Below are 24,782 nucleotides of genomic sequence, written 5' to 3'. Positions count from 1 at the left end.
AACCAACATCTGAGCTTGCATCCTGTGCTCCCCACAGAAGACAGGCTGTGTGTCAGAGAGGAGGAAGTGAGCTCAGCTGAAACACACAAATAACCCCCTTCTGTCTCAGCCAGTTAAACATTACCCTGAGCACAGCTTAATGCAAGAAGCAGAAAATTAAACCCTTCCTATCTACCTTTAATGCTGCGCTTGACTGAGCACGCCCAGCTGTCCTTGCAGTGCTGGAAAACACCTGAGTCTTTTCTGGAGTGCAACTGCTTCTTTATCACAGGGGCAAACACTGAGCCTGTCCATCCTCAGCCTTTTCACCTGAGGAGACCCAGGCAGGGCTCTGCTGTCACTGCAGAGCTGGCATTTATTAACCTGCAGACACCAAAATACTGCTGAGAAACCCGAGGATGAGTCAATACTTTCCCCACAGGAAACACCTTGACCTGCTTACAGGAACAAACTGTTCAGAAGGACACTCGAAGACTTTTATTTTCTCAACAACTTTTGCTTTCTGCAGCAAAGGAAGGCCTTGCTCAGCTTTCACTTTGCAGCACGCCCCCGTTTTTGAGCAGAGAAGGAAATTATTTGGGTCCTTAGCACCAAATTACACTTTGGGCATGCTAAAATACAGAGAGACAATAATTTAAGCAGAGAACTCTACAGAAGGCTGGTGCTTATCCAGAATTCCTCAGCTCTCATAGCAATTTGAGCAGAATAACCTTCTAAACCCCAGAGGCTCTTTGGGAGCAGAACCCAGAAAGGGAAGAGTTACTCATCACCACTGTTAAACATGAAAAAAAGAGGCTGCACCAGAGTTGCACTCCCCCTCATTGGGAAAACCCTGTGAGGGAGCCCTTTGATTCCACCACCCCAAAACAAAATCCAGCAGCCCCATATCCCCTGTCCTGTGCCCTCTGTCCCCCTACACTCACCACCACCCCAATCCAGAGCCATTACAGCTCCTGGCTAACCCTCACTGACATCTCCACGGCCTCATGGATCCCCACGTCCACCTGCCCTCCTTCCCCTACCCCATCCACCCTCCTCCACCCTGACAGCCCTCACTGCCCCACACCCCAAACCCTCACACACACCCCCAACCCCAGCAGTCTTCTCACTGCCCCACACTCCAAAACCCTCAAACACTGCCCCCAAAGCCCCCCACACGTCCCCAAACCTGCCAGTCCCCTCTGCACCCCAGTGCTCCCCACCCCCGAACCTGCCCGCTCCCCTCAGCGCTCCACCCTCAAACCCTGTCAGCCCCCTCACAGCCCCGCCGAGCCCTCACAGCCCCACACGCCCCTCACACCTGACGGCCCCCCGAGCCCAGCAGCGCCGCAGCCGCCTCACCTTGCCCCTGAGGAGCCGCGTCCCGGATGGCGGCGGGGCCGGCGGGCCTGGAGCGGGCGGTCCCGTCCCGGTGCCTGCGCTCGGCGGCGGCGGCGCTATGGCAACTGCCCGCGGGGCACGGAACGGCCCCAGGGCAGCCGGGCGGGGCAGCGGCGCCCCCTGGCGGCCGGGAGGACTCCGCAGCGGCGCCGAGAGCCGCAGGTTCGAGACCCGCCTCGGGCAGGTGGAGGAGGAGGAGGAGGAGGAGAAAGAAAAGGAAGAAGGAGGAAGAAGAAAGAAGAAGAAAGAAGTAGAAGAGGTGATGAAGAGAGCAGAAGTAGAAGAAAGAAGTAGAAGAAAGAAGTAGAAGAAAGAAGTAGAAGAAAGAAGTAGAAGAAAGAAGTAGAAGAAAGAAGTAGAAGAAAGAAGTAGAAGAAAGAAGTAGAAGAAGAAAGAAGAAGAAAGAAGAAGAAGAAAGAAGAAGAAGAAAGAAGTAGAAGAAGAAAGAAGTAGAAGAAGAAAGAAGTAGAAGAAGAAAGAAGTAGAAGAAGTGATGAAGTGAGCAGAAGTAGAAGAAAGTAGAAAGAAGAAGTAAGAAGAAAGAAGTAGAAAAAGAAAGAAATAGAAGAAGAAAGAATTAGAAAAAGTAGAAGAAGAAAGAAGCAGAAGAAGAAAGAGAGAAGAAGAAGAAGAAAGAAGAAGAAAGAAGAAAGGGACCCTGCAGGGTTCCTGTGCACTGGGGGAGTCCCTTGGGTGCGCACAGGAAGGGAGAATACACCGAGAGATCACAGAATCAACCGGCATGGGAAGCATCTCATAATCACCTTTTCTTCCTCCTAATGTCCAACCTGAACCTCCCCTGGCACAGCTTGAGACTCCTGTCCTCTTACACTGAGATACAGACTCACAGAGACATGGACACACAGCCCATACATACACACACACACACATGCACACAATTCATGTAAACACACATTTATATGTGTATTTTATATACAAATATGTTTTATAGATATAAAAATATGTTAAAAAGGACAAATAAGCCCTTGGTGCCAAAAGGCATCCCTGTTGCTCGGAGTGAGAGGTGCCCTGCCTGCCCTGGGATAGGATTCCCTGCCCTGCTCCAAGCCTTTCCAGAGGTTTTCCAGCTGTTTTGGGCACTGGGAAGAGGAGGGAAAAATAATATCCTGAGTTCTGCATTACAGAGCTGCAGGAGGGCCTGTCTGAGCATGGAGGGGAAAGGCTGAATGAGGATATTTAGGTCAGAAACTCCTTTAAGCCTGATTTTATTACTATGCAAATTTAGGGCAAATCAGCTTGAGCAGGAAGTCAGGTTTTTCCAGATGGGGTAAGAGATTCCCTGAACTCTCCTGCTGTCCCCACTCAGTGAAACAGCCAGCAGCCACAGTGACAGAAATTCAGCACACCCCTGTGACCTCAGAGCACACCTGGGAGCAGAAAAGCTGCCACACAAAACCCAGCCAGGCCCCAGATGTTTCCCAAAAGGGGAAAAAACTCCCACAGCTGCAATTAGCTGGATGCCAAGGAGAGAAAACTCCTCCCCCCCCAGTCAGGATTATGCCAATGGAAGCTGGGGTGGGCAGCTCTGAGGGAGCCCAGAGCTCACCCCATCACCTTTCCTGGCAGACTGGCACTGTCCCTGTTCCTGTGACTCCCTGGTGACTGAGGGCAAGGCTGGAATTTCTCCTGTCAGGGATCACAGGGAAGATGCACACGTGGTTGGTCTCACGCTGACTCTAACGAGGGCTCAGAGCATTTTGTTCCTCTTCTCATCCTGCTGGTTAGGGGAAGGAAACATCTGGAAAGCCCTCTTGGTTCAAATATAACCCCAGAGGTTTCTATCTGGCTCTTCCCTGCTCCACACTGCCCCACAAGAGCTTTGCTTCCCCTGCAGAACCTGAGGCAGAGAGATAAATTAGGAATTAAAATGTGTGTGTGCCTTCAATCCACAGCTCCAAGAGAGGAACTGGCAAGGAATTAACTACCAAGAAATTAGCTAATAAGGTAAATTTCTGCTTGTAAGTTCCAGCACAGGTCTCCAGCAGACAGGAAAATCATCCTCTTCCTCCTCACCCCAACAACCAGGCTGCAATCCCTTACAGCCAAACCTCCCCTCCTGAGCCTGGAGAGCCCAGAAATGCAAATAAATACACAACTTTTAAAAGTTTTCAGTAAAAAAATATGTATTTAATGTGCCAAGCACAGCCTTCGAGGGCTCCAGCAGCTGTGATGCTGTGTGATTAGTTTAATGAGCGTGCCCTAATTAGTCCCAGCCCCCAAATTCTCCATCAGCTGCCTTGAAGTGCAAAGCATGGCTCAGCTCACCTGCCAAGGAGTCTCTTAAAGTGAGGTATCTGAAACATCTGGGATCAAGAGGAAACTCCACATCCAAGCCTCCCCTCTCCTCAGGAGGTTGCCAAGAGCACACAAGAGCAGCTGGAAAGCACTGGAGCAGGGCAAGATTATTTTAAACATCACCACATGCAATTGAGTAGGTCCTTGAGCATCCAGCAGAGCCAGCTGGTGCCAGCCAGGACCCATCTGCCTCAGCTGAGCCAGATCAGAACCTCCATCAGTTATCAGGAAGCCTTTGCACAGCCCAGCTGTGCCCCAAAAGCACCAGCAGGTCCCCACAGGGCCTGGTGTTCCTCTGGGGAGAAGGGAAGATCAAGCATCTCATTAAGTCCCTGCTCATCAGCAGCCCAGGCCTGCTCAACATTTTAATTAAGTTCAGAGCAGCTGTCATTAACTGAATTCCAGCTCTCAACAACCACAGCAATGTGCAACAGCTTTTTTTTTTTTTTTTTATTTCTGAACCAAGCCCACTGTGGGCCCAAGGCTGATCAGAGCTCAGGAGGGCAGGGAGCCAGTGGGGAGCAGAACCAGCTCAGGGGGTTGTGGGGTTGTGCAGGGACCAGGCAGCTGATCCCAAACACCACCTGAGCACTCTGGGGGGTGAATTCAAGTCTGCAGCACAGAACAGGACCTGTCCTGCTGCCCTCCCAGCCCAGCCACTGCAGGCACAGAGGTCTCCAGGAACCCCACATTCTGTTTTTCCACGGGGTAGAAGAACAAGAGATTTTTTCTCGTTGGTCCTTCCCAGGGCTGCAGGACTCTCTCAGGCAGTTTGTAAAACCTTCAGTGCTTGCCTGCTTTTGTGCAGCTCTCTTGAACCTTGTGACATTTGCTGTTCCAGCCCATCAGAGCCCCTGGGTGGGTGTCACCAGGCTCGGGTCCAACACGTCACCATTCCCAATGTCCAGCTCCACCTGGATCCCCGTTGGCTGCAAGGAGGAACAGAGCAAAGCTTATCCTCACACTGCAGGACTCTTCATCACTCCATCTCCTGTCTCAGAGCCAAAAGTCCCAGTTAATCCCCCCTGAGGATTTCCTGCTGCTGGTGCCCCTGTTTTAACTGGGTGTGCTGAATGCAGAGATACAAACAGACAGTGCAATTTAGCAAAGAAAGAACATCTTGCTCTGAGACATCCCCAGACACACCATCATTCAGCACACCCAGGGTGCATTTCACTGCCCAGCACACCACCAAACCCAAATCTGTTTGGATCAAGCAGCAGAGCAGGCTCAGAGCCAGGAGGCTCAGGCAGTGCTGAGGTAGGGATGTGCCCTCTGTTGATGGAGTGACCAAATTATCCTTTCTCTCCTTAAAAAGGAAAAAAGCCCAGAAGTTTCTCTCCTCAATTAGGTAAAAAGACACCTCATAGGACCTTGGGGACTTCACCTCAAACTTAAGGATAGCCAGTTGGACAGGAGCCAAAAAGTCCCACCTAAGCAATTTACTAGAAAAAGAAAAGAACAAAAGGAAATAATCACTTTTGTGGGTGTTTTACCAGAAGCAAGAACATCTTGCACTGGCTCGGGTTTTCTCTGTAAAGAGCTTTGTTATTTTGCCTTTTAATAAAACTTTTCTGTTTCCCACACTGCCACAGAAGCCATCCTGCTGATTTCAAGCCATCTGAGGTGGCTGAGCTATCTTGGGTGTGATACAGGTCTCCAAGAGCTCATAAGACCTGGCTGGAGGAGACCCCTCTATCATGCTGCCTGTGCACAGGCAGGCCTCAAGCTGAAGTCACCTCTGAAGGTGTCAGAGCCATTTCCACAGGACCCTCACTGCCCACACACCATGAGGAGAGTGAAACCAACACCAGGAACACAGAGACCTGGACTGGAAGTGGTGCCATGTGCCATTCACATTCTCTTCAAAAAATCCCTTCACCCAGGGTTTTTCTCCTGGGAAGCTGAGAAGCCTTGGAGAAAAGGAAAACAATTCTTATCTCATTTGCTTCTCCTGTGTTGTGTGTTGTGCTCATGTGGAATGTGTTTGGAGATTGTTTACCCACAGGTGATTGTTTTGTAGGATTCTGCTGTGAGTTGTTTGCACTCATTGCCCAACTGGGGCCAAGCTGTGTCAGGACTCTGGAAAGAGTCAGGAGTTTTCATTATTACCTTTTAGCATTCAGCAAGTATCCTTTCTGTATTCTCTAGTATAGTATGGTATTCTTTAATACAATATAGTATAGTAAAGTAATAAATTAGCCTTCTGATAAGATGGAGTCAGATTCATCATTCCTGCCTTCTTTGGGATATTCCCTATAAATCCAATAGTGCCACTCATTTATCCTGCCTAGAAACACCAGCCCAGGCTGCTGGCAACAGATGCTGTGCTCTGCTCTGCTCTTCTCTTCTGCAGCACCCAGCCAGGCTGCACAAGCTGCTCTCCCACTGCCAGGCTGGCTCCTGCCCCAGTCCCACAGAGCCAGGGCCAATCCCAGAGGATGGATGGATGGATGGATGGATGGATGATGGATGGATGGATGGACGGATGTGGATGGATGGATGATTAATGGATTCATGGATGGATGGATGATGGATGGGGATGGATGGATGGATGGATGGATGGATGGATGGATGGATGGATGGATGATGAGGGATGGTGTGATGGATGGTGATGGATGGATGGATGGATGGATGGATGGATGGATGATGGATGGATGAGGGATGGATGGATGGATGGATGGATGGATGGATGGATGGATGGATGGATGGATGGATGGATGATGGATGGATGGATGGATGGATGGATGGATGGATGATGGATGGATGGATGGATGTGGATGGATGGATGATTAATGGATTCATGGATGGATGGATGATGGATGGATGGATGGATGGATGGATGGATGGATGGATGGATGGATGGATGGATGGATGGATGGATGGATGGATGGATGGATGGATGGATGGATGGATGGAGGCAGCCTCACCTGCCGGGGTGACTTTGCCAGGGAAGCTGCACGTTGTGTGCTGGATCTCTCCCAGGAGCCTTCTTTGCTCTCCAGCAGCACTCGAGTGCTGGGCACGAAGCTCCAGGAGCGGCCAAGGGCTGGCTTCAGTGGGCCACTGCTGCTGTCCCTTGTCACCTGGTTGGTCACCTACAGCACAAACATGTGGGAAAGACATTTTTGTGCTGTTTAGTGAGCCAGCAAAGGCTTCCTGAAGATAAGGAAAGCCTTGTATCTCTCTCAAGGAAGGTACCAAGGCTATCCCCTTGACAACGTGAAGAAAGAGAGAAAATAAAAAGATCTGGACTTTGGTTGGCTCACAGAGTGATGTGGCTCCTTTTCACCTATTGAGAGTTTTGTTTCTTTTTCACGACCAATGGGCAGTGTATGTGTTTGTTGAGCAAATGTAAATATCCTGCAAAACTATAAAGGCAAGATGTTGCTTTCATAAATGAGCCTATACAGGGTTCTGATCGAAGTGCTGGTGCTGGCTCTGTGTCACACTCTGCAGTGACACAAACACACTCAGCAGTGCCTGGGACAGCAGTGCCACTCAGTGTAGTGACACACTGGAGGTCACCAGGAAATCCTGGCCAGGAAGCTTTTTCCTTCTCCTTCAGCTCCTCTGCCACCCCCTCTGAGCACAGCCCAGGTAACTGCCCAGAGCAGCACTCAGGGAGTTCTCTGATATCTGCAGGCTGCATCTCTCCTGGTGCTGAAGTCACCACAAAGTTTAACTTGGGGCCTCCAAGTGTCCCTCCAGACACACTGTCCTTGTCACTTCATCAGAATGAAAGGCAGCACTGCCTTGACACCCTCCAGTGCCAGGCTCAGCAGACCATCATCTTCTGGTGTAGCCTTCCCTGCTCAGGCACATTAATTGTGACCCCACCACCTGTTCTGGTGCATTGGCCAAGAGCTGGGCAAGGCTAGAGCAGGGCCCTTGGCAGCTCCTGTGGGATGATGCAATGCCCTGCAGCTCCTGCAAGGTGACCAACAGGTTACCCAGGAAGCTGGCCAGCCCCTTAAATGAATGGTGTTGTATCAAAAATAAACACAACCAGCCTTTCAGCCTGCCTGGACTTCACTCTGCCTGGCTCAACCCAGTGAATGGCTGAGGACAGCAAGAGCAGGAGGCAGATCTGCCCAGGTCGTGCCCCATGCTTGGAACAAGAGATCTGCAGGCTGCAGAGATGTCAGGGAGCAGGACACTGGGGGGTTCAGGCCTCTGGCTCCCTCTCCCACAGGCTCCAGAGCCTCCCCATGGCTCCTCACCACACACCAGCACAGGAAGGACAAAGCACAGCAACACTCACCACAACAGCAAGGCTGAACTCCCTGGCCAGGGTCTTCAGCTCCCTGGAGAGCTGCATCATGAGGGCCAGACCTGGAGCAGGACAAAGCATTTGGCTGTCAGGGATCAGCCCCCAAAGTGCACCCTGAAGCAGCTGACATCTGGATTTGCATCAGCACTGGATTCAGGGCCAGCACTCATATTCATACACACCTTCACTGGACCACTCCCCATCCTTTCCTATCTTAGAAGACCCAAGGTCAAAAAGTCTTACAAAAACACCGGGAGCTCCAGACAAAGCTGGCCAGGTTGATTTAGCAGGCACAGGACCCATCTCTCCAGCTCACAGCTGCATTTCCACAGCCCACACCTGTGAGGGGACCTCCTGTGACAACACTGGCTGCCACCCAGCTGGGCAAGACCCTCTGGGAGGTGTTTGAGAGGGCTCCTTGGCATTTATGGTCCTTTCTGGCAGAAAGAGCCTCAGAGGAGCTCTGCAAACTGTGCCCTGATGTATTTCTGACACTGTAAGAGAAGTTTTAATTTATGGGCAAAGAGTCCAGTGCCTCCCCTGGATGGGTTTCAGACCACTGCTATGAGTGTTCACAGCCAGCTGGAGTGTTTGCTGCTAACACTCCCCTTTTATCCAGCCCCAAGGGAAAAGCTGGGAGCAGTCACATCCACATCTGTCCTGCCCCAGTCTCCATTTCAAGCACAGCTCACCCAGTGCCCCAGCTCACCCTCGGACTGCCTGCCACCCAGCAGAGGGTAAATCACAGCCGACACCGAGTCCAGCACCACCACCTTGAGAGGTCTCATGGAGCTCAGCACCTGCAAGGAGGCACCAGGTGCAACGTGGAGTCACAAACCCAGCAGTGCCGGAGGCTGTGAGCTGCACAGAGACTCCAACATGATCAGAATGAGGCAATCTGGAGTCTCCTGTCAGGCACACAAGCCCTGCTGCCCTCCCTGCAGCTCTGGGGAGGGGAGAGGGGCCCCAAGGCTTGCTCCTACCTGCTGGGAGAGGCGATCCCTCAGCTCCTGCAAGGCTCTCAGCACCTCGTAGATGTTGAACACACGTTGTACCTGCACCCGCTGCAGAGCCTCCAGCTGCAGCACAAAAACAGCCTCAGTTTCCCTAAAATTTGGCCTATTCCTCCTGCCCCAGGATTTGTCCTACTCCTCCTGCCCCAGGATTTATCCTATTCCTCCTGCCCCAGGATTTGGCCTATTCCTCCTGCCCCAGGATTTGTCCTACTCCTCCTGCCCCAGGATTTACCCTATTCCTCCTGCTCCAGCTGCCACCAGCTCTGCACTCACACCATGCCACAGACCCTTATTTTTCCACATTTGCCTCCACCCCATTAACACCACTGCCCCCATTGCACTGATAGAAAAGCAACATGGATTGAGCTCAGGGAGCAAAGTCCTGCAAGTCCTGGAAGTCCCTCCCTTCTCCCAAGAAAAATAACAGAGAGCAGAGTCTGTCCTGAGCATGGCACCCACCAGGCCATGGAAGGAAAGGTTTGGACTCAAAAAAGCCCATGAGGACAAAGGCAGAGCTGGAAAGACAAACCATCTCTGGGGTTCCTTGCAGGCAAGAGCAAAGTGAGTTTCAGAGTAAGCAGAGGGACCAGCTCCAGGGCAACTTGCCTGCTCTTCCTCATCCTCTGTCTGGGCTTGGAGCATCTGGTAGAGACGGGAGGCAGTGAAACCTCCCGTGGAGTCGAGAAACAGAACGTGCTGCTTGAGCCCCAGGGACACACTGGCTGCAATGCCCAGGCACACCTGGGGGCACAGGGACAGGGTGTCAGCCAGCCCTCACATGTCCCTCTGTGGGACATCTTCACCCCACCTGTCCTCTCCCCTGTCCTCCACCCACTCACCTGTGTTTTCCCAGTGCCTGGTGCTCCCATGAGCTCCATCACTTCCCCTGTGTACAGCCCTGAGTCCAGCAGCTGGTCCAGGCTGTGGGATGGACACAAGGAGGGATTATCAACACCCCTTCAGCCAGAATGGCAGGGGCACCAGGAGGCAGCAGTCCCCAGATATTTGTCCTCAAAGTCCCCTTCCCAAATGCACACAAGTGCACGGGGATGGTTTCGAGAATGAAATTCACGGCTTGTGCTGGCAACCACAGCTCTGTGCGGCAAACCCAGCCCCAGGCAGAGCTGGTGGGTGGGTGAGGTGCCCACCTTGGGCTGCCAGTGGGCAGGATGGCAGTGGAGCTCTTGAGCTCCTCGTAGAGGTCAGCTCCGTTGGCAGGGAAGGCAGAGAACTGGGCCAGGAGCACACGTCTGACTGCAACCAGCGCCTGGGGGCAGAGGCACGTCTGGAAATGGGACTGATCAACAGCCCAGCTGCTGCAGAAAGGCCCCCAGACCTTCCCAGGACCAAGCCCATCCTTGTCCATGAGCCAAACAGCTCTGAGCTCCCTGGTTAATGCACCAGGAGTTAGGAGTAGAACCTTCTACCTTGTAAGACAGGGAACATTTTTGGGCAACATCCTCCAGATCTGACGACACAAAGTCCACCACTGCAAATAACACAAGGGACAAGAGGTTGGAAGCCAAACATGGTCAGACCACAAACATCAGAAGACAACCAAAACCTGCACCAACAAGCAAAGTGGCTGTGCCCTCTGGGGAGCTGTGGGATTGTGCAGGGACAAGGGAGCTGGTCCCAAAACGCTGATCCTCTGTCAACACTGTGAGTGGAGGAGTTTGTCCTCTGAGATTCCCCATCACTCATCACAGAACAAATTGTTTCTCACAAAACAGAGTAGGGCGAAAAGCTGGTAAAAATTTTCCCTGTTTTGCTCAAGAACTGCCCAACCCCTTGTCCTTCCCCTCTAAGGGTAGGAGGTACCCAGGGTGCAGCATTCCAAGAAGCTGGGTGTTTTGCAGAGGGAAAACTGCACAAACCCTCCTGAAATACCATAAAAAGGACAGAATTTATCAATCCCCAATGAGCCTCTGCAAGGCTGTGATCTCTTACCACATCCTAACACTCTCCTGCTCCTTTGGAGAAGCCCTTACTCACAGTACCCACCCAGAAGGACCCAGAAGAAATCCAGCAAGGAGGACACAGAAGGATATTCCACCATCACCCTCCCAGGATGTGGGATGACACAGCTCCACCAAATGCACGGGGATGATGTTCCCCGAGCCCAGCCCCCGATGCCACCCTGTTACCTGTCCTGATGCCATTGTCCCTGAGAAGCTGGATCATGTCTTCAGTGAGACCAGGGCAGAGCCCAGCCCGCAGGACCACCATCTCCACAGGGAGGGAGGGAGAAGAGCAGAGACCTGCGGAGGAGATGGAGAGTGGGATTCATAGAATCATTGAGGCTGGAAAAGACACACAAGATCATCAGCTCCAACCCGCAACCCTGCACTGCCAGGTCCAACGCTGAGCCACGGATGGCGCCTGCCCCCGAAGCCAGGGAGAAGCCACCCAAGCTGTGTTTGGGATGGGTGGGTAATTAATTCTTTGGGGCCAAACAGCCCAAATCCTGCACGGGAGCATCGCTGCGCTGGGGATGGGGGAGCACAGGGCGGAGAGACTCCATCCCGGGGCAAGGGCACCCTGCATCCCGAGCCACCTCCACCAGAGCCGCACGACGGTCACCCACGGCCCGGGCTCCTGCAGCCCTGCCCGCTCCCTTCCTGCTTCCTGCCGCCGGCGGAAGGGCTGGGGCCGGTGCTCTTCCCCGGCACGGCTGTCCCATCCCGCTGGGGTTTCCCTTTCCCCGGCCCGGCTGTCCCATCCCCGTCCCGGCTATCCCATCCTCGTCCCGGTTCCCCTCCCCGGCCCGGTTCCCCATCCCGTTCCGGCTGTCCCATCCCGCTCCGGTTTCCCATCCCTGTCCCGGCTACCCCTTCCCCGTCTCGGCTGTCCCATCCCGCTCCGGTTTCCCTTCCCCAATCCCACTCTCGTTTCCCTTCCCCGTCTCGGCTGTCCCATCCCGCTCGGTTTCCCATCCCTGTCCCGGCTACCCTTCCCCGGCCCGGCTCCGGTTCCCCATCCCCGGTCCGGCTGTCCCATCCCGCTCGGCTGTCCCATCCCGCTTGAGTTTCCTTTCCCCGGCCCGGCTCCGGTTCCCCATCCCCGGTCCGGCTGTCCCATGCCGCTCCGGTTCCCATCCCCAGCCGCTCGCCGGGATCAGCAGAACGCTGCGGTCCCTTCCCACCCAAGCCATGCCGGATCTGTGACACTCTCAGGACTGGCTTTGTTCAGGCTCATCAGCCACTGGAGTCTTTCCTTTCCCCAGCCCACTGGGAAATGAAAGCGCACGAAGGGCTGGGGGGCTTTGCTGCCCTACGGGTGTTGGGAGCCGTGTGTCCCACCCTGGCTGCCTTGGAGGCTTGAATTTCTCCTGGGAAAGCTATTTTTGGTGGTATTTGTTATTGTGTTTTTCTTTCCAACCTGAAGAGGGCTCTCGGCACTCGCTGTGAGCCTGCCCTGCCCTGCACTCTCAGCTCTCGGCTCCCAACACCGTTTGATTTTGTGACTCAGTTTACCTGCAGTGCTGCCGCTTGTGACAATGCCACTTGTGACCCTGTAGTCTGGCTGACGTGAGAAGCCCACGAGTACTGATATTTCAGCCAGCTGAGCCTTGCCCAGTACCTAAAGCCATGTTGGAAGCAGTTTCTGGTGTGTTAATCCAAATGAATGCTGGAAAAGCCGCTGCACTGAGTCTGTCCAAGGCAGGGATGGCATCTAGCACTTTCCACAGCTGTTGTCCTTGTACCTTGGACATATTCTCCAACAGGTATAGATGTGGGAGCTGCTCTTGATGAAGCTGCCTGCAGCTGTGATGTGAAGGGATTTACAAATGGATTTGGAATCACCTCCTGCCCAGAGGAGCAGGCAGTGATGCTGGTGGTGGGTGAATAAAACAGGAGGCCTGGGCAGGGAAGTTCTGTGCTCATTCTTGCTGTGTAAGAGCCACAAGCCACAACACAGATCACACAATTAAAGACAATGATATTTTTGCTCCTGGCAATGTTTTGGTCAGCTCATGCTCTCCTCAGTCATTTCCCATCCTGCCAGTCCCTGCTTTGGTTTATAGCTGGGATGCTGGTAGGTACACTGGGGAAGGCAAGGCCTGTGTTTGGGGGGAGATAAATCAAAAAGCAGAATCCCTGATTGTGACTGCTGGGTTGAAAGGCTCACTGCTCTTGGAGCTCAGTGCTGCTCTGTCTCCTGGTGCCACTGAAATTGAGCCACTCATCCCAGTATGTTCCAGTTAGCCCCTGTCAGTGTGTTGCTGAATGATCATGTGTGGGGTGGGTGGCAGCACCAGACTGGGGTGGGATTTCAGTGGGATTTCAGTGGGATGGGCTCCCAAAGGCCCTGCAAGGAGGAGGAGGCAGTGCTGGGTGTCAGTCAGCTTTCCATCCCAGGGAATTCTGGAAGGTGCTGGGCACTGCTGCAGCTGCTGGCCTGGGGCCACTTGTCCCCGAGGCTCAGCTGTCTCATGCTTCCCTAAATAGAAAGGGAAAAGGGTCTGAGCACTGTGACAGGGGTCAGCCATCCCGGCCGTGGGCTTTTTTGGCATGAACCTCCCCCTTCCTGCTCCCCACACCCTCTGCAGCTCTGCAGGCAGAGGGGAGCTGGGATTTGCCCTGCCAGGTGGGGGAGGATTCCCTCTTGCTGCAGAGGGGTGCTGCCTGCCTGCAGCCAGGTGCCCCCCGAGCTGGCCCTGGCTCCCAGCCCTCCCCAGGCGTATAAAGCACGAGGGCACAAGGAGGGGACAGGCTGTGGTGACAGGTGACGCTGACAGGCAGCAGGAGCTGCCAGGTCCTGCCCAAACTTGGAGTGGGAAGTGAGCTCTTTCCTGAGCCACACGGACTCTCGGTAGTGCTGGCAGATTTAATTCCTTTTTTTGTTGCTGTTTTTCTTTTCTATTTTTTTTTAATTGACTCCTAAGGATCTACATTGGTGGGAAAAGCTTCTGAGAAGTCACAGCCTTGAAGAGCAATTAAGATCATCATTTTCAAAACTCTTCGTCCTGGTAAGCTGCTTTTATTAATGTGTGTTAATTACATGTCAGTCTCATGGTGGAGCTCAGCTTGGGGGAGTAGGCAGATGATGCAGGCAGTTGAAAATGGAATGTAAATTGATGCTTTTCCTTCAAGCTCTCCAGATGGAGGATCCCATTCAGCTGAAAGAGGAGGGCAATAAATATTTTCAGGCCAGTGACTACGAGAAAGCCCTTCAAAGCTACACTCAAGCCATAAAGCTCAACAAGGACAAGGCGCTGCAGGCGGTGCTGTACAGGAACAGGGCAGCCTGTTTCCTCAAAAAGGTGAGAACAGCTCCCCTCACCTGGGCAGTGCTCAAGAGGAGAAGAGCAGGAGGGCAGCCAAGGGCACCCACTGGCTGTGGACAGGGTGGTTTGTCCATTTATTGAATAGGGTGTTTCCAGCTGGTGTGAAATGAAATGTTCTGGGCTCGAGCTGGAGCTTCACTGGGGTGTCCCCCTGGGAAATGGGAACAGAGAGATCCCAATGTCCATCAGCATTGGGGACATGCCCTGCTATTCCATGGCTAACAAATCCCTCCTTTCTGGCTTAACAGGAGGAATATGCCAAGGCAGCCTCGGATGCATCTAGAGGTAAGGAGGGGGCTGTTATGAGGGGAGCTGGATACACTTGCTCAGCCTGCTCTCACATCTGTGGCCTTATTCCTTGATGTCCACTAACACCCAAGTGCTGAGGCCACAAGGGAATTCCTGGAAGTTCAAGTGATGTTCCAATTTGGTGTGCTGGTCCAATCAGTGCTAATCAGGCACTGCTTGATGCTCATAACAAAGCAAATCACAGTTTGCACAGGCCACTTCCAAGCAGCAAGCTCTGATTCCTGGTGTTTTGAATCCCTTTCCCAGCTATTGACATCAATGCTTCAGACATCAAAGCCTTGTACCGGCGCAGCCAAGCCCTGGAGAAACTGGGCAAGTTAGACCAAGCATTCAAAGATGCCCAGAAATGTGCAACCCTCGAACCCCGCAACAAAAACTTTCAGGAGACCCTGAGGAGACTGGGGGCCAACATCCAGGAGAAGGTAAATGCCAGGGGAACAGTGCTGGGTTCATAGACCAGGGGTGGGAAATCCTTGCTCTGGCTTGCATCAATGGATTGTTTGTCATACTGGAAACTCGTGGCAGTATAGGGGGATAAATAGGTTCCATTGACTGGAAGTTCATACTTGGGGTGTGTAAATCTGAGGGTTGGGTCGAATTATTAAATTTAAAAGTGTGGCAGCTCCCTCCTGAGGCTGGCCTGGTTCTGGGTGTCTTGGAAAGGTCTTGGCAAGGGTCTGGACAAGCTTTGGGCTGGGTCTGGCAGTTGCCACATTGCAACTTGCAGTTGCACATTGCAGTTGCCACAGTTACCTTTACAGGGGTTCTGTGAGGAAATCCTTGCACCACTACCTCCTATGAAGTCTCAGAAATCAAGGTTTAAGGCTGGCTCTGCCTGTGCCCATGAGATTGGTAATGGATGCTAATTGCTGAGAAATTCTATCTCCTGTTATTCAGCTTAAATTGCCTGTGGTTTGAGGGGAGGGAGTATTCTTGAAGTGAAAAAGGAAAGCTGCTCCTCAATTTTCTCCTCCTGATGCTCTGTGCTCTCCCTCTTGGCACAGCTGCGCATTCAGTTCTCCACAGACTCGAGGGTGCAGAAGATGTTTGAGATCCTGCTGGATGAGAACAGCGACAAAGAAAAGCGAGAAAAGGTGAGAACTGCCCTGGACTTGGCAAAATGGCTGGTTGATGTCAGAGGCTGCTCCAGGGAGCAGAGCCCTGTGTTCCCTTCCCCACCTCCCCTGGATGGAGGATGAGGGAAGGAGCTGGAAGGTGAACTGCACTCAGAGAGACGGAAAATCACCCCTGTGCCAAGGGAAGGTGGCTCAACCTCCCAGAATACCAAAGGTGGGGTCAGCCTGGACTTCTGCTGAGGTCCTGCCACGCTCCAGATGTTCCTTCCAAGCAGTGACCCACTCTTCTTGGGCAGAGCAGAGCTGATCCCTAAATGCACCTGGATCAACTCTCTGGTGGGGTCTGAGCTGATCTGCTGCATCTGTCAGGAGATGGTTCCCACCAGGATCTCCCAGAGCTGCACAGAGATGTTCTGGAGGCTGGGCTGTGCCACTGACTCCTGGTTCTTCTGCCTCCCACCTAGGCTGCAAACAACCTCATAGTCCTGGGGCGGGAGGAAGCAGGTGCTGAGAGGATTTTCCAGAATAATGGGGTCCACTTGCTGCTGCAGCTGATAGAAACCAAAAATCCTGAGCTGATCCTGGCAGCCGTGAGGACACTTTCAGGAATGTGCACAGGACATAAAGCTCGGGTAAGGACAGGGTTCTCGGACCTTCACTGCTTTTGCACCTGGGGAGGGGGAAATTGAAATAGTTTGTGTTGTTTGTGAGCAGTGGGAAAAGATTAAAACTCTGACTTGTACTGAGTCAGGATTCACTAAAGAAAACAATTTCTTTGTCCCAGCTGAGCCTAGAGGACAGAGGGAGGAAAGGCCTTTGCTAACACTGTCCTGCTCTCTCCTTCCTGGGGCCAGGCCACTGCCATTCTCCATTACCTGGGCATCGACAGCATTTGCATGTGGATGTCGGTGGACAATGAAGAAATCTCCCTGGCTGTCTGCAACCTCCTGCAGACCATTACTGACTGCCTGCTGGGCCAGGGGAAGGAGGAGCACCACGGCAAGGAGGAGGCTCTAGTGCTAGGTAACAGCACATCACCTGCTCTTCATTCCCTCTGGGCCCAGCAGGGAGGGCTCTGCTGCTGGGATTCCTCCTTATTCCTTGTTCTTTGCTGAAGTGGGGACTTTACCCTTCAGCTGTACAGGAGGACAACCTGCACACAGCTCTTATCCTCATGGACAGCTTAAATACTTCTGTTCCAGCCACACAATGGCTTTGAATGGTTTTGACTGAGCTCACCTGCTTGCAGAGGTAACTTCTTGTAACTGGCTGCTGCTGTTTTGCTTCTGTGTAGACACCAAGAAGGATTTGAGGATGATCACAATGTGTTTGCTGGATATGCTGGTCAGTAAGAAAGTGTCTGGGCAAGGGCGAGACCGAGCCCTCAACCTCCTCAACAAGAACATACCAAGGAAGGACCTGAAAGACCATGACAACAGCAGGAGCATCTTTGTCATTGACAATGGTGAGTCCTTGTCCTCCATCCTGTTCCAATCTGGGAGATGTGGAGCTGTGTGTTCTTGCCTGAATACCTGTAGAACTGGTCCTTCCTATGAAATAAATCCTCTCTGTCTTTTTTTGGTGCATGCAAGCCCGGAGCAAAGTTAAACTTCTTAGCAGGGAACAGTTCTAAGAGAAAATCAACTGTGTATGAGAACAAGAATTTTTGAGTTTCTGAAGGACTGCCTAATATCTCTGGTTAGTTTCTCCAATGTATTTGCTAATGTTAGGAGGATTTGGCCTGCATAAATTGTCTGCTTTAGACAGGATGAGATGAGCACCTGCTGAGCTTGGTGGACCCATAAATTGATCAATTGTAAAACTGGACGAGGGTGAGGAGAATGTGTGCTGTGTGTTTTTATAGTAATTCCAATGCATGTGTGTTTTACCATTTTGATGGAAGTTATTTAATAATAATTCAGAAAAAAGAGAGTTAAATCATCCAGAATCACTTGAAAGTGGCTGGGTTTTCCTCAGTCAGAGCCTCCAGCCTTGGAGGTCAGTAGGTTTAATGTCTCCTGACAAAAATAACAGATCCAGCCAGGGGCCTAATGCAGTTCTGCTTATCTCACTCTGAGAACTGGAAAAAAGCCTGATGCTGCAAACCTGCAATCTCACCAGCAGAAGCTCCTCCCCAGTAAATATCTGAGTGCCTTTTTTGCTTAAGACTTATGTGATTAGGCTGCAAAATAATTGAAAACCACCCAAACTGACTATTCCACAGCAAGAAAGTAACAAATGGTATCTTGAATTTTGCACAGACCCTCTCCCTTCTGACAGCCATATCACTCTATCGTTTCCAGGCTTAAAAAAGATACTGAAAGTGGTGGGCCAGATTCCTGAGATGCCTGACTGCCTGCCACTGACAGAGAACACCCAGCTGACTGCCTCTGTCCTCCTAAATAAGCTCTACGATGACCTGCGCTGCGACCCGGAGCGGGACAACTACCGGCTGATCTGTGAGGAGTACATCAAGTGAGTCGGGCTGAGCTGGCCCAGAGGGCAGGAGGGTGAGATCAGGCACTTGAAGTCCACTTGGGTTCAAAACTGGGGCTCTGGGAGATTGTGACTTGCTTGGGATCCTGCTGGATCACAGCTTTGCAGGAATTTGGAGTCCCAAATATCCAACGTGATTCAGCAGCGCAGATGAGGGAGGACATCCCCTCCCCACTACTGTACAATACTCCCTCTATCCCATGCAGGAGCAAAATTGACCCACAAGACATGGATAAGACGCTCCATGCTGTCCAGATTGTGTCTGGTGTCCTGCAAGGGCCTTTTGACTTGGGCAACAAGCTGCTTGGCATGAAGGGAGTGATGGAGATGATGGTTGCCCTGTGTGGGTCCGAGAGGGAGATTGACCAGCTGGTGGCTGTGGAAGCTCTCATCCATGCTTCCACCAAGCTGAGCAGAGCCACCTTCATCATCACCAATGGGGTGACACTCCTGAAGGAGATCTACAAGAAGACCAAGAATGAGAAGATCAAAATCCGAGCTCTGGTGGTGAGGATGCAGCCCCACCTCTACTGCCTGCCATGCTCGGCAGCTTAATCCCAGACCTGGGAGAGGAGGGAGGTTCTGGGGATGAGGGATGGGCTTAGGCTGTTTTGGGGCAGCAACACAAGAGAATTAATGAGCCTTTCTCACTGGTACATCCTTTTTGTCCTCTTCAGGGTCTCTGCAAGCTGGGCTCAGCAGGAGGCACGGACTATGGCCTGCGGCAGTTTGCTGAGGGCTCCACTGAGAAGTTAGCCAAGCAGTGCCGAAAGTGAGTGACCTCCCTTCTCCCTTCAGTTATTCCAGTCTTTGCAAAGCACAATATGTTCCTCTCCCATGAGATCCTGCCCACACATTGCCTTCATTTCCTGTGCTGCCTGCCAGCTGACAGTGCTCCCTGAGCCATTGCACTGGGACGTGGAGCTCCTCTGTGCCTGAAGCAGCCATGTGCTCCTCCTGCCTCAATATCCAGAGGAGCCTTCTCCCTCCCTCACTGCCCATGGAACACACCAGACCTGGTGCCTCCCTCTTTGCCAGAGTGGCACAGCCTGATTGATGCTTACTTTGAATATGCACAAGTCCCCCCTGAAGGTGAATTTGCCAGGTCACTCCTCCAGGAGTAACCAAGGAGGTGGGATCAAGTTAGGAAGTGACTGAATGGGTGGTCATTCCTGCAGGCATCTCGTGTTTCGTGGGATGGAAAAGGCAAAGCAGTGCTGAGTAGCTGTCCTGGTCTGTCATTCCCTGCAGCATTTACATCCCACAAGTTGGGCCATGGGGAGGAAGGTCATGTCTCAAGGGGAAGCATCCCCAGTCTGAGGAGCTGCAGCAGAATCTGAGGACATATTTGGGCCCAAATCAGCCTCAGTATCTGTTTTTCCTCCCTCTTTTTCCAGATAAGTTAGTTCTGGCTCCCGAGATAGAAATGTGAGTGGTTTTCTCTCTCCCAGGTGGTTATGCAACACCAGCATTGATGCCCGCACCAGGAAGTGGGCTGTGGAAGGGCTCTCCTACCTCACCCTCGATGCAGATGTGAAAGATGACTTTGTTGAAGATGAGCCAGCCCTGAAAGCTATGTTTGAATTAGCCAAGGTCCATCTCCTTTCCTTGTTCCCTCATTCCTCTGGTAGCACCAACTTCTCCCAGCTCTCCAGCCCTACACTGTGCCCCAGTCAGAAGGAGCTGTGACCCCGACTCCTCACCTCTGGTTCAGCAGAACTTCAGTTTTGCCTGTGCCCCAGAGACATCTCAGGGCTGCCACCATCCTTCTCTTTTCCCTGGGCTGAGGGAGGTTGCTCCTTCCTGCACTGCCAGCAACTGCATGAAAACCAAAGGCACCAAGGTGTTGACAGCACCTGATGATGTCCAACACCTTGTTTGACCATGAAAACTTTCACGGGCTATGAAACTGGGGATAAGAACATTTCCACTGGTGAAAACACCATCCTGGCAGTCCAAAGGGGCCTGTTTCCCTGCTGTGCCCTCCTCACCCTCACACAAGCTTTATTTTCCTCTGCAGGCAAGTGACAAAACAATCTTGTATTCCGTGGCTTCTGCACTGGTGAACTGTACCAACAGCTATGATACCAAGGAGCTGGTCCCAGAGCTGGTGCAGCTGGCAAAATTCTCCAAGCAGCACGTGCCTGAGGAGCATCCAAAGGTGGGTTGTGTCCAGCTGGAGATGCTGTTCAGGAAGACTTTCTTTGGTGTATCCATTGTCACAGACTTCAGGTCTCCTGTCTCCAGACTGAAGCTGTTTGCTCTCCAAGCAGGCTTGGCTGTTGGGTGGCTGGATGGCAGAATGGCAGCTGCTAAGGGCTAATCCTTTCCCAATGTTTCCTCCTCAGGACAAGAAGGATTTTGTGGTGAAGCGGGTGAAGCGGTTGCTGAAGGCTGGAGTTGTCTCTGCCTTGGCCTGCATGGTGAAGGCTGACAGTGCCATTTTGACTGACCAGAGCAAGGAGCTCATAGCCAGGTGCCCTCACTGCAGTTCTGGGAGCTGGGAGTGCTGGGCAGCCCCTGTGCCATGGGGATGGACACCTGGGGTGGGACATTCTGCCTGTGGGGGAGCGTGGGAAGCAAAAATTTAAAACCAAAGGTTTTGTTCACAGGTGTCATAAAAATTCATGTTCTGACCTTCAAACTGCCTAGCTGGAATGCATTTTTGAGTTCTCTGTATTGGTTCTGGCTGGAATAGAGTTAATTTTACAGACCTGAAAACTTCTTAATCTGCCATTTATTGCTTCCTCATAGAGTGCTGTGTGCATGCGGTTAAGCACCTGGAATTTACCTGGTGGCTCTGGCACTCCTGCAAAACCTCAGCCCCATTCCATGAGGTCTGTTGGCTGTTGCTGTCCCCATGGCTGTCTCACTGAGTGTTCTGTGCCCCTGCAGGGTGTTTCTTGCCTTGTGTGAAGACCCCAAGGACCGCGGGACCATTGTCGCTCAAGGTGGTGGGAAGGTGATTACTTTTATGTTCACAGTTCCTGATGTGCTGTTAATGTCTGCTGGCAGCCTGGGGTGTGTCTCCGGTGAGGGACAGTGACAGAAGAGCACAAGTTGTCCCCCCCGAAGGCCATACTGACACTGCAGTCCCATCTCTGCAAGGCTCCAAAGAAGTGATGTTCTTGGAGTGACGGTGTGAGCTTGTGGTGCCTATTTGAGAACAAAAGCAAGACATCACAGAGGGCTATGGGATATTTTTAACTTGGTTTACTCTGTTAAGGCAGTCTTGTAAATCTTCTTAGAACACTGAATGCTTTTTCCTGTGTGTCTCCAGGCCCTGATACCTCTGGCTGTGGAAGGCACAGATGTTGGCAAGATAAAGGCTTCTCATGCTCTGGCAAAAATTGCTGCTATCTCCAATCCAGACATTGCATTCCCAGGGGAGAGGGTAAGCTTAAAAAATAATAAAAATAAAAGCATTGATAATTCCTTTAGCAAATGAATATTGCTAATGCAGGCCTTCTATTCCAGGTGTATGAGGTGGTGAGGCCCCTTGTCAGCCTGCTGAACACAGAGAGAGATGGCCTCCAGAACTACGAGGCTCTGTTAGGTCTCACAAACTTTTCAGGAAGAAGTGATAAACTTAGGTAAGCTTTACTGCTTTTTAACTTTCCTTCTTCCTCAGGAGTGAATGTGAATTACTTGGTGGACTATGAAGGCTGGTCAGTTTGAGCTACCTTTGGCAGAGCTACAAAGGTCTCAGAGCTAAAAGACTGATGAAATAGGAAAAGGAGGGTGGCATATTTTCCTCTAGAAACAGCAAAGACATTAATTTCATCTGCATTAGAAGGGAATGAACCAGATCATGAGCTCCAGACACTGATTTGCTTCAAGGCCTTCCCTGCAGTTAATATTTGATAAGTTGGTTACTTCTTGACCTATAATGTAGGGTTTTTACTGCTCTTTACCACAGGTTGAAGATAGTCAAAGAGAAGGCCCTGCCAGATATTGAAAACTACATGTTTGAGAACCATGACCAACTTCGACAGGCAGCCACTGAGTGCATGTGCAACTTGGTGGTCAACAAGGAGGTAAAATCCCCCCTGGGCATGTCCAAGCTGACTGCCTGCCCCTGGTCCTGTGAGGAGCTGTCCCTAACTGTGATACCTCTGGGCATCTCTGGGGTTTTTAGGTTCAGAAGCGGTTTGTGGCTGATGGCAATGACCGGCTGAAGTTGGTGGTGTTGCTGTGTGGTGAGGATGATGAGAAGGTTCAGGTTGCAGCAGCAGGAGCCCTGGCCATGCTGACAGCAGCACAAAAGAAACTCTGCTCGAAGATGACTCAAGTGGTGAGGACATAACTCTGGTTGTGGGCAATGTGTGGGATGTACCCTGCAAGGGTCCTGGCTCAGATGTGAAGAAATCTCTCCAAAGGAACATGCAATTCACTAGTTCAATGCTGAGGAACCTAGAGAAGCTGGACCTGGGTGTGCATGCTTTGATAAATAACCTGAAACCCAAACCTTGTTCCACACAGAAATGAGAAGAGCTTGATTGATAACCTGCTGAGCTTTAGAGATCCCAAATGATGTCCCTTCCCTGCACAGATCTGAGAACCCAGAGCCTGCATGGCTGAGTGTCTGAAGAGCTGTGGTTAAGAACTCCTGAACCCTATCTTGTTGCACACATGATTGGACTCTGGAGCTCATTAAGATAAAAATGATTAATCAAGACAACAGAGAAGCTCAAGAAGGTTGGGGTGGGAGTGTCTTGGTCATCTCAGCTGTGTCAAGACACTGGTCAGAATCTTTTCACAGAGATTATGCAGCAGATTGAATATGAAACATATTCCATGTTGTCCTAGTGTCACAGACACATTTTATGAAAAATCCTTTCCTTAAGATTCTTTCTCCTGAGAAGCTGAGAGGCCTTAGGAATAAAATGTAAACAATGATTATCTGCTGCTGTGGAATGCAACAGGTGCATCTGTGATTGGCCTCATGTGGTTGTTTCTAATTAATGGCCAATCACAGTCAGCTGGCTCAGACGGAGAGTCCGAGCCACAAGCCTTTGTTATCATTCTTTCTTTTTCTATTCTTAGCCAGCCTTCTGATGAAATCCTTTCTTCTATTCTTTTAGTATAGTTTTAATATAACGTATATCATAAAATAATAAATCAAGCCTTCTGAAACATGGAGTCAGACCCTCGTCTCTTCCCTCATCCTAAGACCCCTGTGAACACCATCACAGTCCAAGTGCTGTGGAAGATTCTGACTTAGGTGTAAGAAAAATTGGGTTAAAATGTTTGGAGTCAGGTTTCCTTAGTTAAAAATACCATAAGTGACATGAGTATTGCTCTTCCTTCTGCTTTAGGAAGCAAAAGTCATGTTCTTGGTTGAGGTATTCTTCAGATCAGTACTAATGATCTCTCCTTCCCTTGCAGACCACCCAGTGGCTTGAAATCCTGCAGAGGCTCTGCTTGCATGACAACATGGAGGTCCAGCACCGAGGACTGGTCATTGCCTTCAACTTAATCACCTCTGACAAAGAGCTGGCCAAGAAGCTGGTGGAGTCAGAGCTCCTGGAGATCCTGACCTACGTGGGGAAGCAGGAGGATCACCCCAAGAAGCAGCATATCATAAACGTGGCACGCGATTGCCTCACCAAGTGCATGGATTACGAGCTGATCAAACCTCTCTCTCAGGCGTGAGGGAATGAAAAGCACCAAAAAAAGGCTGGGTGTGGGGGGAAAAAGTGGAGAAATATGGAAAAGTGAGAGCCATGAGGAGAATCTAGTGCCATTGTCAAGGCACTGAATAGTTTGAGGACAGCTTTGGAGGATCATAAGGTGTATGAGGAAAAGGAGGGAATTTGCCTGGAAAATTTGGGACGTGTCCATCTGAGTAATTCCCAGATGGTGTAAATCCTTTCTCTGCCCCCATCCAGCTGATAATGATGAAAACTTCAGCTGTAAAAGAGTTGGTTGTGTTGGAGACATGTCAGGAGGCTGTTGGAAGGAAACTCAACAAAGCTGAAATTGGTTCTGCCACCACCTGCAGCTCCTGGTACTTCTGGAATTCCCAGCAATGGTGGAACAGGGAGAGTTAAGTACCTTCTATTCTGTAGTCAAAAAATAGGATTTTAGATGTGTGCTTCTTTGTTCATTTGTTGGCAGATGTGTGCCAAAGTGTGAGGATGGTGGGTGAGCTCTTAATAAATTCACTGCTTTGTTCCATGTGGAATTCCTGTTCTGATTTTATTAAGCTAAAGGAGAATTTAAGGCAAGTCTTGCATCACACCTGGGAAAATGGAGTAATTGGTAACACAGGTTGAATTTTCACTCCTTGCAAACCAGCGTTCCCAAATGCAGCAGAGTCACCACAAAGGTGTCACACCAGGGCACAGGGAATGTTGAAAATATTCCATTTATGAAAAAAGCAGATTGAGAAGCAATCCTCCAGTTGTCATCACATTAAACTTCATTACATAAATATTTTCATTCAAGCACAGATTCTTAATGCATGCTGTGGACAACACAAAAATCACACACTGTTGTTTTAGTTCCTGGGGAAAAGTCCCTAAACATGTAATAAATACAATCTTACTCAATAATTATTTAAATATTAATTCAAATGCATTAAAATATTTCTGATCATACTAAATATTAGTGGTGTTCACAAT

At 51.1% G+C, this 24,782-nt stretch overlaps 3 protein-coding genes across 10 annotated transcripts in view; 1 reads left to right on the top strand and 2 right to left on the bottom strand.

Moving 5' to 3' along the window:
- The window catches only part of RFFL (ring finger and FYVE like domain containing E3 ubiquitin protein ligase), a 29,356-nt gene extending 27,918 nt beyond the window's left edge, over window positions 1-1,438 (bottom strand). Inside the window, exon 1 of one of the 2 annotated variants that reach the window (XM_030962596.1) lies at window positions 1,342-1,438. The gene's annotated coding sequence lies outside the window, so the exon portion shown is untranslated. The remainder of the gene's footprint in view (window positions 1-1,341) is intronic. The other variant, XM_030962597.1, reaches the window with a different exon arrangement.
- Window positions 1,439-4,086: 2,648 nt separating this feature from the next.
- Window positions 4,087-11,609, bottom strand: RAD51D (RAD51 paralog D). 4 transcript variants are annotated; one of them, XM_030962646.1, is made up of 11 exons: window positions 11,543-11,609; window positions 11,133-11,246; window positions 10,413-10,474; window positions 10,134-10,252; window positions 9,825-9,906; window positions 9,592-9,726; window positions 8,953-9,048; window positions 8,679-8,769; window positions 7,961-8,031; window positions 6,627-6,794; window positions 4,091-4,625 (listed from the first exon to the last, which is right to left on the bottom strand). In XM_030962646.1, the coding sequence occupies exons 2-11, from the start codon at window positions 11,212-11,214 to the stop codon at window positions 4,542-4,544; spliced, it is 990 nt and encodes a 329-aa protein (XP_030818506.1). In that variant the 5' UTR covers window positions 11,215-11,246; window positions 11,543-11,609; the 3' UTR covers window positions 4,091-4,541. The 4 variants fall into 4 exon arrangements, with proteins under 4 accessions (XP_030818508.1, XP_030818507.1, XP_030818506.1 ...); XM_030962648.1 differs by lacking the exon at window positions 10,134-10,252 and having other exon boundaries at window positions 4,087-4,625; XM_030962645.1 differs by having other exon boundaries at window positions 11,133-11,598.
- Window positions 11,610-12,400: 791 nt separating this feature from the next.
- UNC45B (unc-45 myosin chaperone B) lies at window positions 12,401-24,319 on the top strand. Of its 4 annotated transcripts, none has more exons than XM_030962541.1 (21): window positions 12,401-12,712; window positions 13,874-13,957; window positions 14,082-14,251; window positions 14,524-14,560; window positions 14,831-15,006; window positions 15,589-15,678; window positions 16,125-16,292; window positions 16,515-16,683; window positions 16,955-17,125; window positions 17,964-18,135; window positions 18,363-18,663; window positions 18,834-18,928; window positions 19,608-19,749; window positions 20,177-20,317; window positions 20,505-20,632; window positions 21,052-21,118; window positions 21,437-21,550; window positions 21,634-21,749; window positions 22,076-22,193; window positions 22,295-22,450; window positions 23,545-23,811. In XM_030962541.1, exons 3-21 carry the CDS (start codon window positions 14,090-14,092, stop codon window positions 23,809-23,811), a joined length of 2,790 nt encoding a protein of 929 aa, XP_030818401.1. In that variant the 5' UTR covers window positions 12,401-12,712; window positions 13,874-13,957; window positions 14,082-14,089. The 4 variants fall into 4 exon arrangements, with proteins under 4 accessions (XP_030818401.1, XP_030818400.1, XP_030818403.1 ...); XM_030962540.1 differs by lacking the exon at window positions 12,401-12,712 and adding an exon at window positions 13,514-13,713; XM_030962542.1 differs by lacking the exon at window positions 12,401-12,712 and adding an exon at window positions 13,557-13,575.
- The last annotated feature ends 463 nt before the right edge of the window (window positions 24,320-24,782 follow it).

The sequence above is a fragment of the Camarhynchus parvulus genome, chromosome 19, assembly GCF_901933205.1.
Source record: "Camarhynchus parvulus chromosome 19, STF_HiC, whole genome shotgun sequence".
NCBI lineage: Eukaryota > Metazoa > Chordata > Aves > Passeriformes > Thraupidae > Camarhynchus > Camarhynchus parvulus.
The sequence above is the reverse complement of the archived record's forward strand: the minus strand, read 5'-3'. Positions and strand labels throughout refer to the sequence as shown.

What these genes read in the sequence shown, in the direction of transcription:
- UNC45B (XM_030962543.1), top strand. Translation starts at nt 14,090, where the DNA reads ATGGAGGATCCCATTCAGCTGAAAGAGGAGGGCAATAAATATTTTCAG. An exon ending in CATCTTTGTCATTGACAATG is followed by an intron (nt 17,126 to 17,963) that starts GTGAGTCCTTGT and finishes TATCGTTTCCAG; the next exon opens with GCTTAAAAAAGATACTGAAA. An exon ending in ATCTGTGAGGAGTACATCAA is followed by an intron (nt 18,136 to 18,362) that starts GTGAGTCGGGCT and finishes TATCCCATGCAG; the next exon opens with GAGCAAAATTGACCCACAAG.
- RAD51D (XM_030962646.1), bottom strand. Translation starts at nt 11,214, where the DNA reads ATGGTGGTCCTGCGGGCTGGGCTCTGCCCTGGTCTCACTGAAGACATG. An exon ending in AATGTTCCCTGTCTTACAAG is followed by an intron (nt 10,253 to 10,412) that starts GTAGAAGGTTCT and finishes CTCTGCCCCCAG; the next exon opens with GCGCTGGTTGCAGTCAGACG. An exon ending in CAGAGGATGAGGAAGAGCAG is followed by an intron (nt 9,049 to 9,591) that starts GCAAGTTGCCCT and finishes TTTGTGCTGCAG; the next exon opens with CTGGAGGCTCTGCAGCGGGT.